This window comes from Chinchilla lanigera, unplaced genomic scaffold, assembly GCF_000276665.1.
Source record: "Chinchilla lanigera isolate Chin_1 unplaced genomic scaffold, ChiLan1.0 scaffold00067, whole genome shotgun sequence".
NCBI classification, from domain to species: Eukaryota; Metazoa; Chordata; class Mammalia; order Rodentia; family Chinchillidae; genus Chinchilla; species Chinchilla lanigera.
The window spans coordinates 879,783-893,360 of NW_004955468.1; the positions used below are offsets into that span (position 1 = coordinate 879,783).

Here is a 13,578-nt window from a genome sequence, read left to right on the forward strand (position 1 = left end):
AATTTCAGCAGCCCAACACAGTGATGGCGGGGGTGCAGCACAGACTTTATTTCTCTGGTACAAGGTCGCCTCTCCCTCAGCTGCCTTGCGGGGAGGGGCAGAGCGGCTCAGGGGTTGCCGTGAGAATAAGGCACTTGAGGTGGGGATGGAGGGCCAGCTGGGGGTATCTCAGCTTAGCTGATCCTCATACTGCTTGCGGAAACAGTCACCAGCTGGGAAGAAATCCCAGCATCTCTCTTGGTACATCTTCCAGACATACGACTCCTATGTTGGGGATAAGAAGAATCCATTGGTCACATTTTAACTGCCACAGTTTCTTTTCTTTTCTTTTCTTTTCTTTTTTCTTTTCTTTTCTTTTTTTTTTTTGGTACCGGGAATCGGACTCACGACCTCACGCTTGCCAGGCAGGCGCGGTGCCACTGAGCTATATTCCCGGCCTTGGTCACATTTTAAAAGGCTTGATATTGACTCTGGCTTTCTACTGCCATCTGCTGATTAGCCGAATATTAAATTTTCATGACCCTGTCCATGTCGTTTAATAACATACCTGACCCGTGTGTTCTGTCTCATCTTTGTTTATCAAATACATTAGGAAGAACCTGAGGGAGACAGGGAAGAACCATTCTTACTTTTTGTTTTCGCTTAGGGTAGCACTGGGGACGGAATCCAGGGCCATCTCTAGAGCTGAGCCACACCCCCATTCTGACCCTCACCTTCTGATTGGCTCTCTGGGGCTCCACCCATGTATACCACACCCGTCCCCTAAGTAGCCAAGGCTCAGTAGCCCCGCCCCTAGTTGGCAGAGGCCACGCCCCATCCTCCTGATTGGCCAGGGGCCCTGTGCTCACATGTAATTGGCCAGGTTGTGCTCCTCTAATGTATGGGTTTCAAACCCATGAGGCGTCGTATCAAAATAGTCGCTGCCTATTCCGCAGATGAAACACTTGGTCTGTAGGTTGTGAAAGACATCAGAGTCAGGCTCGTTTGACCCCCACATCCCCCAGCATCCCTCCAGGTCACCCTCACAGATGACGCACCTCCATATCCTCCTTCACTTGCTCTTGTTGGTCTCGGAGCTCACCAAAAGCGTCGATAATCAGACCTGGAGTGGCACGACGCAGATCAGCACCTGACTTGGACCCAGTTAAGACTCTCCCTTCTAGCTACCCACCTCCGGGCCTGGCCTTCCATCCCCCATCTCCTCAGTCTTACCCTGCTTCCTAAGGATGAAACTAGGGGTTTATTGAGCACTTACTAGGAGACACTTAAAGGTATGAGTTGTAGTCCACATGACAACCCCATGAGGTTAGTACCACGAATGCCTCCATTTTGCAGATGGAGAAGATGAGGCCCCAGCAGGCTATCTGGTGAGGTCTCACAGTAGGGGGAGGCAGGGCTGGGATAGGGATAGGAATCCAGCCAGACTGGACCCTGGGCTTGCTCCTTCAGCTGTGGAGCTAACTCCAGCCTCTGGGCACTGAGCACTCCCCCCCACACACACACACACAAAACCCCAGTGCTGACCCTGGATGATAGCCAGCAGGATGACAATGACAAAGAAGAAGAAAGTGATGTCAAAGACCACTCGGTAGAGCTCATATTCGTCGCCTGCTGGGTCCTCAATCTCATCCCCGATGCCTCCGCCAGCTCGGACACCCACGTACATGTGAAACAGGTAACACTGGGGAGAAGGAGCATATCCACCACTCAGTCCACCATGCAGCCTCACTGAGTCCAGCCTGGGCCTGTGCTAGGTGAGGCTGGGGACGCAGCAGTGAGGGGCCGGCCCCGGGCTCCCGGTCTGTCAGGGGTCACAGATACGGCATCGGGAAGTGAGAGCCCAGAAGTGGCCCTGCGTGAGACAGGAAGGCACAGGCAGAGGCCTTGGGGCTGGGGTGGGGAGGGCCTTGAAAGCCCAGCGGGGCATCCGAGCCAGCCCCGGTGATGGTTGATCAGTGAGGCTTCCTGGAAGAGGCTAAGAGTGTGAGCTGGGACTCAAAGGAGGTGTGAGGTGAACGGGTGGAGGGAGAGAGTGTTCCAGGCAGAGAAAACCACATGTGCTACGTCACCACCAGGGAGGAAAGAGTAAATCTTGTAGAGTGGGGATGCGGCTCAGTGGTAGAGTGTTTGCTTAGCGTGCGAGAGGTCCTGGGTTTGATACCAAATACCACACCAAACAAACAAACAAAAAAACCACCTTGCTGCTGTGAGGAACTGAAAGGGGTTTGGTGAGGCTGAAAAGATGGAGCTTGTGTGAGCAGGGCCTGAGATGAAGCAGAGTGTGGTTCCATGGGTTCTGCAGTGTCCAGCCCAGGCATGGGCAGAGAGCACTTCCTGTAGGAGGCAGCGCAGAGACTGGGAGGGGTGGTGTCCCGAGAAGGGAGTGTGTGTGTGCATGTCAGGCCCCTGGTGGGGGCAGAGAGAAGTCAGATGTAAAGGCCAGAATCAAAAGGAAACACATGGTCTCAGAGGAACTGAAAGAGGACTAGGCAGCCAGAAAGCAAAAAGCAAGAGGGATTGTGGTTAGACTTAGAAAGGTTAGACTCAAGTAGGGTCAGCTCCAGCCTGGCTTTGTAAGCCATGGCACGTGACTCATTGTCACCTCCTGGGTGTGAGGGAGGCACAAGAAGGTTCCGAGCAGAGGAGAGGGCGGGGCACCTGGGAAGGGCATCACGCTTGCTCTTTCTGTGTTCCCAGGAAGGAAGTGAACCCATCTTGGGGATGAACTAAGGCCGGGGACTGACAGGAACAAAGCCGTGGGCGGCAGGGCCAGGCCTGTAGGCCTCAAATGTCGGACTGAGGGGCTGGGCTCTTCTGAGGCAGGGACCCATGGGGCTAGGTTACAGGTCACCTTCTGAGATTCACTCCCTGAAATGACACCTTCATTTATGGCCTCTGCCTCTAGGAAGGTAAAGTTGTTAAGAGTTAGGGTCACCATTGTTAGGACTGAGGAGGAAATGCACACGTGAACTGCATGCTGGGTTTTCTTGTTTCCCTGTTTTGATGCTGAGGTTCAAATCCAGGGCCTTTTCATTGAGTTACAACCCCAGCCCTTTATTTTTATTTTGAGACAAAGTCTTGCTAAATTGCCCAGGCTGGGCTTGCACTTGCAATCTTCTTGGTTCTGCCTTCCAGAGCTCTGGGATTACAGGCATGTGCCACCACACCTGGCCCACTGACACTTTTAAAATTACAGGTAATGTAATTAACATTTAAATAAGCTTTATTTATTTATTTATTTATTTATTTATTTATTTTTTGGTCTTTTTGAGACAGGGTCTCACTATGCAGTTCAGGCTGGCCTTGAACTCACTTTGTAGCCCAGGCTGGCCTCAAATTTGCAATGATCTTCCTGCCTCAGCCTCCCGAGTGCTGGGATTACAGGCATGCACCACCACGCCTGGCTAAATAAGCTTTAATACCTGTCAGGCACTGTTCTGAGACTTTTTTATTTATTTTTCTTTTTTTTTTTTTGGTGCTGGGAAACAAACTCAGGACTTTGTGCTTGCCAGGCAGGTGTTGTACCGCTGAGCTATATCCCCAGGCCCAACTTTTTCTTTTCTTTTCTTTCTTTTCTTTTTTTTTTTTTTTTTGTGGTGCTGGGGATCAAACCCCAGGACTTGTGCATGGTAAGTACATGCTTTACAACTAGCTATACCCCAATTCCCATTCTGGGCCTTCAATGTCCAGGGGGCATGTTGTAGTCCTCCAAAAAACCCTGTGAAGTTGGCACTATTTATTTATTTTTGTGGTGCTGGGGAATTGAACCCCAGGCTTCATGAATGCTATGGGAGCACTCTCCTACTGAGCTACAGCCTCAGCCAAATCATATACAGTTTTAGCAGCTCAAGCAGTACTGGAACAATAGCTAACATTTAGGGAGCATTCATGTGCCTGGCACTGTTCAGTGTACCTTAGATGGCCCAGCTCACTGCACCCTCACAACAAGCCAATGAAATAGGTATCCTTTTTCTGTTTTGTTTTTGCAGGTACTGGAGATGAATCCCAGGGCTTTAACACTGAGCTACATGCCCAACTTTTTCTGTCTTTCCTTTTGCTTGCTTGCTTTTTTTTGTGTGTGTCTTTTTGAGACAGGGTCTCGCTATGCAGTTCAGGCTGGCCTTGAGCTCACTTTGCAGCCTAGGCTGGTCTCGAACTTGCAACAATCCTCCTGCCTCAGCCTCCCGAGTGCTGGGATTAGAGGCGTGCGCCACCACAGCTTTTTTTTTTTTTGAGACAAGGTCTGGCTAAGTTTCCCAGCTGGACTTGAACTTGTCAAGTCTCTCAGAGTTACTGGGATTAGAGGCAAGTGCCACTGTGCCCACCTGGCTAGGTGCTACTAACTCCCTTGACAGATAGGAGAAGAGAGCCCAGTGAGCTCTGGCAGAGGGGCTCACCGTCATCATGTCATCACACTTCATGTCAGGCTCGTCCTCATCCTCACTCTTGTTGTAGAACTTGCGGAAGAAGTTGAAGGCCACCACGGTGTACAGGTAGACCACCACAGCCAGGAGGCCCACGGTCATCACCAGCTGTGAGCAGGCAGGGGTGCGTCAGCTCTGGTGTGGTTTGGCTTGGTGATACTGGGGGTTAAAGGTGGGGCCCTCGCGTTGAGCCGTATTACCAGCCCTTCTTAAATTTTTTTATTTTGAGACAGGGTCTGGTTAAGTCACTAAGCTGCCCAGGCTGGGCTTGAACTTGCCACCTTCCTGCCGCAGGCTTCTTGAGGGCTGGGATTACAGGAATACAATACCAAGCCCAGCTCCCGTCCGGGTCCTTACCCCATTCAGCCCACAGGGCCCTCGTCCCATCCTTACTGCCCACTGCGCCCTGGCACGGCCCCCTGGCCTTGCCCCCTTCGCCCCTGCTGCTTGCTGCCAGATTACCACACCCATCCCTGCTGGGTCCCCTCCACACCTGCTTCCCATTGTGGGTGACGGACGAGAGGATGGTGCGAAGCGTCTTGACTCCCATGGCGATGTCCAGGAGATGGGCAGCGAAGAAGAAGTTGTTGTAGTGCCCCAGGAGAGACATCACCATGTACCAGCCCAGGTACAGGAAAGACTGCGGGCACACAGGGCCCAGGGTCAGGGACACACCTGGGGGTGGAGCCCCAACTCCTAAGGCCACGCCCCACTGAGTCCCTCCCCACCTACGCGCCCCTCCTCACGTTGTCCGTGAAGATGACCCCGAACTTCCAGATCTGGTACTTCACATCGATGGACATGAGCCTGCGTGGGGGAGGGGAGACAGCGAAATGCCTGCGGGCCGCTCCCTGGCCGCCTCCCCTGCCTGCCCCAGGCCGGAGGACTGTCCCCAGCTCACCAGGTCAGCAGCCCTGGTGGAGGGTCAGGCTTGCGCTCGTTGTGCGCTGTGATCTCCAGCGTGGCCAGATCCATGCCCAGCAGCTCGGCAATCCGCTCCCGCCCGAAGATGTCCCCGTGTTTGTCCAGGACCTGCCCACCCGGTGGGGGAGAGCGTCAGGCCAGGCACACATGGCTGGGCTTGGAGGATGTCATGGCCTTGCGGGGGTGGTTCTGGGGGCACTGAACTTTGTGGGAGAAGCTGGGGTGCATTTTTCCGGGGAGAAAGGGTGCATCTTTCTTCAGATCCTCAGAGGGAGGCTCCAAAAATGAGAACGATCGAGCTGATTCAGTAGCTAGATTAATTGCGTTAATTTATTATTTTAGGTAGGGTGGCAGGGAAGCCTATAGAATGGGGCCCTGTCATCTATACACTTACCTCCTCCTCTTCACTCCCACCCACTCTGTTTCAGCCACATCTGCCTCCTTGAAGTTCCTCAAACACATGGGGGGTATCACTGCCCCAGGGCCTTTGCACCCCCATCACTCACTCTTTTTTGGATTTCCACCTGGCACACTCCCTTACCTCCTTATGAGTTAGTATTTTTCCTGACTCTTCTACAGGAAATAGCAACTTCCCCTGACCACACCCACGTGTCCCCACCCACTTCACTGCTTCATTTTTCCCCACAGACCTTCCGACCACCTACATGCTCTAGATGTATTCATTATGTCTCTCCACCCCGAGTGGCAGAAGCACCGTTTTGTTTACTGCTGGATCCCAGGCTCCTGAAATGCTCCCTGGCACACAGTGAATACCCCATAACTGAATAAAGAAGTTTATTTTATCTGTTGAGTGATGGCCCCAGAAAACTCTTAGCTAATGTTTTCCTCTTTGTGTCCCAATTCTGCTGACATATTAGGCCAAATAATCCTTCCAACAACCCTGTGGGGTTGGCCCTGTCTTTACCCTACTTTGAAAATGAGGGAAGCTGAGGAACACAAAGGTTGAGAAGCAAGGAATGGAAAAGCAGGCAATCCTTCACTGTGTGCTTAAAACAGTGTCCTCACACACTTCCTCACTGCCACTATTCATTTCTTAGCCCTTTTTTTTTTTTTTTTTCGGTCTTTTTAAGACGGGGTCTCGCTATACAGTTCAGTCTGGCCTTGAGCTCACTTTGTAGCCCAGGTTGGTCTCAAACCTGCAACGATCCTCCTGCCTCAGCCTCCCAACTGCTGGGATTACAGGTGTGCACCATCATACCTGGCTTATTTTTTATTTTTTGAGACATGGTCTCGCTAAGTCACTAAATTGCCCAGCCTGGGCTTAACCTTGTAACCCTCCTACCTTAGCCTCTCAGAATCCGGGGATTACAGGCATGCACTCCACACCCCAGGCTATAACCACTACTAATTGAGCATTCACCCTGGGCTGGGCTTTCTGCGCTGTTACGTGTGTCCTGTCCCTGGAGAGGGAAGGTGATTATGTCCATGTCTCCATGGGGAAACTGAGGTGCTCCTTAGAGAAGCAACACCTCTTGCCCAAGGTCACACACAAAGCAAGGGCTTGGCTAGGCTGGGATGGCCCAATGGCAGCAAGAGCCTCAGGCCAGACTGCTCCACCCTCTTCTCACCCGTGCCTTACCTTCCGCTTAACAAACTTGTCCCAGTAGTTGCTGGGGAAGGACCTGCCAAGAGAGAGCCCCTGTGAGATGTTAGGGCAGGAGCGGGCCGGGGAACAGCCAGGCCAGAGTGCCCTGAAATTCCAGTGCTTTCTTTTCCCTCCCTCCTTTACTTTTCTTTTTCTTTCTTTTTTTTTCATTTTGAGACAAGGTCTTACTATGCAGTTCAGGCTGGCCTTCAGCTCACTTTGTAGTCCAGGCTGATCTCGAACTCGCAACGATCCTCCTGCCTCAGCCTCTGGAGTGCTGGGATTACAGGTGTGCGCCACCACACCGACCTCTCTCCCTTTCTTCCCCCTTCCTTTCTCCCTATCTCTGTCTCTCTGTCTGTTTGTCTCTCCCCTGCTTTAAGGCATGGTCTCACTATGTTGTCCAGGCTGGCCTGGAACTCCTGGGCTTAAGCAATCCTCCTGCCTCAGCCCTCTGAGTGGACAGGACTACAGGCGCTGGGTACAGATTCATTCGGTTCAATATCAGGGTCCCGCACTGTGAGGACCTTCCTGCCATGTTTAGTGGGACCAGGTGAGGCAGGGGCCTTGCGGTCAGAGCCAGCAGTGAAGCAAGACACCAGAATCGTCCTTAACTAGGAGGCTTTGTGTGCAGACTGCAGGGAGAACCAGCTCCAGTGAAATCGTCTGCTGCTTCTCACATGGCCAGCAGGCCTGCCTCCCTTCTTTCCCTCCCTTCTTTTTTTCCTTCCTTCCTTCCTTCCTTCCTTCCTTCCTTCCTTCCTTCCTTCCTTCCTTCCTTCCTTCCTTCCTCCCTCCCTCCCTTCCTTCCTCCCTTCCTTCTTTCCTTCCCTCCCTCCTTCTTGAAGTGCTGGAGATTAAATCCAGGACTCAAGCACTCCAGCACAAAGCTACATCCCCAGCTGTTTATTGCAGTTGATTTGATGATTCCGGCCTTGGACTTACCAGCTCACCCCCTGACAAGTTGGTGGTTTAACATCTTGCCAAGGTAGCAAGGGGTGCAGGGGTGGACGGAAGCTTTATTAGGAACCCATGGACTGAGAAGGCTTTGAAATGTCTCAGTTCCCCGAGCTTCCTACCCCTCCTGATGCTCGGGCTGCCACCGATTGGTCCCGTGGGAGCCCCTCCCTCCCGGCTCGCTCCTTGCTCCTTTCTGCATGTCACCACTTAAATGCAGGTTCCCAGGGCCACACCCCAGCCTCACAAGGTCAGAACCTCCAGGGTGGGGCCTGGGAATCTCCTTGTGTCCCCAGCACCCTCAGCTGAACATGAATGCTCAGGAAAGGGGTCTGTTTTATGGAGGGGAAGGCCAGGCTTGGGGAGAGTAAGTCAGGGCCACAGGGTTCTGGACCCCGGCTGCTGTGCTCTGAGGTCCCGGCCTAGACTGGGCTGGAAAGCCAGCCTGCTGCTCCCCACCCCCAGCTGCGGCTGGGTGCTTACGGCGTGTTGAGCACCAGGCGGTCCCACTGCCCCTTCACATCATCGTCCTCAGGCTGCTCCGTGATGTAGAGGCCGTCAAACTCCAGCTTTCGGGCCAGCTCCTTCTCCCGCTTGAAGATCACCAGGGGCACCTGGACAGAGGAGGGTGCAAAGGGTAAAGGTCAGGCGCCTCGGTGAGGCCACAACCTCTGCAGAAGCCATGCGATTTCTTTGGAGCCTGTGGGAGACCGTGTATCAGAGGAGCTTCCTGGGGGGGTCAGAACTGAAATAGCGGCACAGGCAGGAGGTCAAGTGTGATCACTGGCACAGGGACAGGCCAGGATGGGAGACCAGCAGTAGTGGGGCCCAGTGCAGGCCCAGTGCAGGCCAGCACTCCCCAAGGAATAGGGGTCCCATATGAGACCCCGAGCAAGTCTACAACAGAAGCGGGTGGAAGGTAGTGGAAGCACAGCACAGCACCGCAGGCAGTGGACACAGCATGTTCAAAGCTCCAAGTCAGAAGAACTCTGCTCACTCTACAGCAAAATGACAGAATTTATTTCCTACAACTGCCAGATCTCATGGAACCCGAACTGATGCATCGTGCCAGGTCTATGGGGTATCACGAACCTCGGGCCTATCTGCTATCAGAACCCACATCCCCGTTAGCATCCAGGTTAGGAGATCCCAGCAGACCCGAGAGATCATAACTCACTAAATGACTAGCATACAGAAAATGATATTCCCAATGACAGATTTGCCTCCCGGCTCAGAAATTAACAGTCACACGTGTGCGGCACGGAAAGTCCTGGACTTTGATCTGTGGCACTTCCCAGCTGGCATATCTTCCTTGCTTAAAACCCCAGTCCTTACCCGACCTCAACCCCCTGCCTCAGGCCCTGGGCCAGGTCCCCTCCGCCAGCAGCTTCCTGCCCTCCAAGTCCCTGCCCTGGCACATGGTCATGACCCACCTTGAGGCAGTTGTAGCCGATGATGCAGAGAAAGGCTACCAGCGTGTGCAGCAGGCTCAGGCACCGCAAAGCAGGCTCCATGTAGCCCGTGCTCTCCTCCAGGAAGTAGTACACCATGTTGTCATCCTCGTCGCCTTCTGCCTCCTCACCAGCACCTGAGCCCCAACCCGAGCCACCACCAGATCCTGCACCTGCCATGTCCCCAGCTGCTGAGCCCTCCATGTCTTCCTCCCCTGGTGGAGAGTCTGAGACCTGAAGTAGGGTAGAGATGAATCAGGGCAGGGACCCTGCTGTCCTGGCACCTGGTCTCCTTACCCAGAATCCACTTACATAATTAGCAGCCTCCATTCCTGAAGCTGAGATGCGCCCCTAGGCTTGAGATGCATAGGCTTGGGAGGGCTGTCAATCAAGACTAGGGCTGGGCCCAGGACCCTAGCTAGCCAATCAGAATCTGTCCTGCGAACTTGCCCACTGAACTAAGTAGGACTGAAAACAGAATAGACTGTCTTGATGGTGGGGCCAAGACAATGACAACTAACAACAGTAAAACCAAGATGGACGGCAGCTAACACTTATACAGAACTTTTTTTGGTAGTACTGGGGATTGAACCCAGGGCCTTCACACTGAGTTACATCCCCAGCCCCTACCCCTTTTGGAGACAAAAATCTCACTAAGTTGCTAAGTTGCCCAGTGTGGGCTCAAACATGTGATTTCCCTGCCTCAGCCTCCTAGAGTGCTGGAATTACAGGTGTGCATCACCATGCTGGGCTATACAGCACTTCTTATATGCCTAATGTTCTGAGTGCTTTGCACGTTAACTCTTTTTTTAATCCTCACAGCTCGAAGAGGTAGACATGGTTACTACCCCATTTTGCAGGTGAGGAAACTGAGGCACAGAGAGGTTAACTACCTTTCCTATTATCATCCAGCCAGAGAGTGATGGACCTGGTCCCACAGAAGCCATGATCTCTGTCTAGCCTGCCACTTGGTCCTGTTATCTAGAACCCTGGCCACACCCTGAGGGTCCCTTTGTCCTTCTGAGGTCTGGTTCTCAGCCCTTTCCCTCCATCCTGTGAGTGGCCCACCTCCTCCTCCCCATATGCCTTGACAGGAAGGCAAAGCAGTGAGTCGCTGGGTGTCCTGGGGGACAAGAGGCTGCACCTGGGCATGGGACTGGCAGATGGCAGAGGTGGGCCAGGAACACAGCTCCAGCGCCTGCTCTAATTCCCACAAACTCAGCCATCTGTCCCAGATGGACATGGATGCCCCCAACCCAGATATGCAGCCCAAACCCTGCTAAGAACCCAAGCCCAACACTTGTCCCTTTGCTGCAGCCTAGGAACCTGTGGGGATGTGAGACTCGCCCCACAGCCTGGACGCGGGGTGATCCCTCCAGCCCCATGCGATGAGCACCTTATAAAACAGCAAGATGAAGTTGATGGCAAACGCCAAGAAGAGGGCCAGGAATCGCAGTGTGTAAAAGTTCCGGGACAGGTAGTTCTAAGAGTGGGTGAGAAAGATGGAGCTCATTGTCTGGCTTCTTCCCTGCAGAATCCAGCCCAGCATTTACCCACAACCGATGTACCTGGTCCTCACCACCACCACCACCATCATCTCATCATCATTATTATTATTATTATTATTATTATTACTATTGTGCTGGGGACTGAATCCATGGCCTTCACACTGAGCTATATCCCCAGCCCTTCTGAAAATTTTTATTTTGGGACAGGGTCTTGCTAAAAGGGTAAGTTACCAAGAGGGCCAGGAATCACAGCATGTAAAAGTTTCAGAACAGGTAGTTCTTTAAATCTTTGTCCCCGCCCTCCGCCCGGTACTGGGAATCAAACTCAGGACCTTCCACTTGCCAGGCAGGCACTTATGCTGCTGAGCTATATCCCGGGCCTCAGGATAGGCAGTTCTAAGAGTGGGTTGAGCTTGAACCCAAATTGTATTCCTCCTGCCTCGGCCTCCCAGAGTCCTGGGATTACAGGCCTGCATCACCACACCTGGCTCAACCTCCTATTTATTGAGTGCTTATTGTGTACCAAGCCCTGGGGTAAGCACTTTATAGGCATGAATTTGTTTAAAACTCTCTACAATGGTACAAAGTGGGTGCTGCTGTTACACTTAGCTTACAAATGAGGAAACAGGCTCAGGAGGTGATGTCTTGTTCAAAGTCACATAATCAAGGAGTCTCAGACTCGTTTTTTGTTGTGTGTGGTATTGATGGAACCCAGGGCCTCACACATGCTAGGCAAGTGCTCTACCACTGAGCCGCATCCCCAGTCCATGTCTGTTTGTTTAAATTTTGAGACAGGGTCTTGCTAAAAATTGGCCAGGCTGGCCTTAAACTTATCCCCAGCCACAAATGAGCTCTTGCACATGAACTTGAGTTCAAAAGCAGGGCAGGGAGGAGCAGTGGGTGTGAGTGGGTCCCCCCAGAGCAGAAATCTCAGCACACGCTGCTGGGGACTCACCAAGAACTTCACCCTCTGCACTTCCAGCTCCCCCCAGAATTCCAGGCCCGCACCTCCTGCTTCCTCCTTCTTTGGAGGGGGTGGAGGAGGTGCTGTCTTCTTGGGGGGTTCTGGTGGGGGCTCAGGGACTTCTTCCTTCTCCCCATTCTCAGCACTGCAGGGCAGGACACAGAAAGAGGTCAGAAGGCACCAGGGTGATTCATCTGCCCAGGGCCACTCACTGGGCCCATCCCATGCCTGGCCCAAGTCTGGATGGTGCTGGGGACACGGGTTGTGTGACAACCTCAGGCCCCCCCCTCCCAGGGTTCTAGTCCAGTGGCGTGGAGTGGTCCTGGCTGGGGGCTGTGGGAACCTAGAGGAGAATTTGCTTAGCTCAGGAGGGACTGGGTGTCCTGGAGAAATAGGCACAAGGATGAGGAAGACTCATGAAACACAGGGAAGGTGTTCAGGCAGGAGGAACGGCACGGAGAAAGGCCTGGTGCTAAGAGGACCCTTTCAGCCTCTGCTGTGCCCAGATCTGGGCTGGGCGATGCTGAGGTCACAGGTGGCCAGCACAGCTTCAGGCCTTGACCTCAGGAGGCTCCCAGGCCAGGAGGAAGGCAGTGACAGGCACCAGGGCCCTTCTGTCCAGAAGCACTCACTCGGCTTTCTCGGGCTCAGGCTCAGGCTCGGGCTCTGGAGGCAGCTCCTCCTCTTCTCCATCCACCTGGGGACAGGCACACGGCTAAGCCTTCAGGGCTGACCCTCTTGTTCCTGTCAGTCCCTTTCTTCTTACCCCCACCCATGCCCCACCAGAAGAAAGTGGGGTTATGATTCCCCTTGTACACGTGGGAAACCGAGGCTCAAAGAGGTGAGCACACACTGTGCAGTCAGGTGACCCCAAGGCAGGCTTTTGTCTCCCCTGGCTCCTCATCCCCTTGACAACTGTAAGCCACCTCGACAGTCACAGTACCATGGGTCTAAGAACACTTTGGGGCCTTTTCCGCATAGGCTGCTGAATTACCCACACCCATGTGTGTCTCCAAGGGTCTTTTCCTTGACAGTGTCCCTGAACCTGTTTTCTTGAGTCTGTTTGTTTGTTCGTTTGTTTGTTGGTGGTACTAATACTGTACTGGGATTGAATCCGAAGTCTTTACACTGAGCTACATTCCCAGCCCTTTTTTCATTTATGATTTTGAGACAAGGTCTCACTAAATCACTAAGTTGCCCAGGCTGGGCCCAAACTTGCAATCCTCCTGCCTCAGCCTCCCAGCATGCTAGGATTAGAGGCCTGAGCCACCACTGATGTTTGGTCTCTGGGTCTCCCTGCCTCTGGCTCCAGACCTCTCTCCCACGCACCAAAGCCTTTCTCCAGGTGACCATGGTCTCTGTCTCCGGGTCCCTCGGAGGGTCTGTCTCACTGCTCCCTCTGCCTGCCTCGATGGCCCCTTCTTCTAGCCCAGCAGGCACCACCACCCCCCCAGTCTCCTGCTCCGTCCTCCTCTCCACACCCTGATGCCCCCATCTGCTTCCTCACCCCCAGCTTCCTCTTGAGTATTGGGGAGCCCTCGGGCGTGGGTGGCTCCACCGGCGTCGTGTCACCGATGTCCCCAAGGCCACCAGCCCCTTCAGGCCGGAAGGGGCTCCCGTTGGCCACTGACATCGCCCCCTCTGCGCCGCCCGGCCCAGCTTCATCCGATGCGACCTCCTCGTCACCCGCGCCCTCGGCGGCATCGCCCTCGCCTTCGCCGGGGCCCTCGCCGTCCGCGTCGCC

General features: G+C 53.7%; 1 protein-coding gene across 1 annotated transcript in view; it reads right to left on the reverse strand.

Moving 5' to 3' along the window:
• Positions 1 to 24: 24 nt before the first annotated feature.
• The window catches only part of Ryr1 (ryanodine receptor 1 (skeletal)), a gene marked incomplete in the record, with an annotated part of 120,312 nt that continues 106,758 nt past the window's right edge, over positions 25 to 13,578 (reverse strand). The window contains 16 exon segments of the mRNA XM_013522408.1: positions 25 to 264; positions 548 to 599; positions 849 to 949; positions 1,038 to 1,102; positions 1,525 to 1,681; positions 4,398 to 4,532; positions 4,918 to 5,064; positions 5,171 to 5,231; positions 5,326 to 5,456; positions 6,949 to 6,991; positions 8,395 to 8,525; positions 9,345 to 9,596; positions 10,759 to 10,845; positions 11,826 to 11,979; positions 12,467 to 12,531; positions 13,342 to 13,569. Coding sequence (XP_013377862.1) covers positions 169 to 264; positions 548 to 599; positions 849 to 949; positions 1,038 to 1,102; positions 1,525 to 1,681; positions 4,398 to 4,532; positions 4,918 to 5,064; positions 5,171 to 5,231; positions 5,326 to 5,456; positions 6,949 to 6,991; positions 8,395 to 8,525; positions 9,345 to 9,596; positions 10,759 to 10,845; positions 11,826 to 11,979; positions 12,467 to 12,531; positions 13,342 to 13,569 — 1,905 coding nt within the window.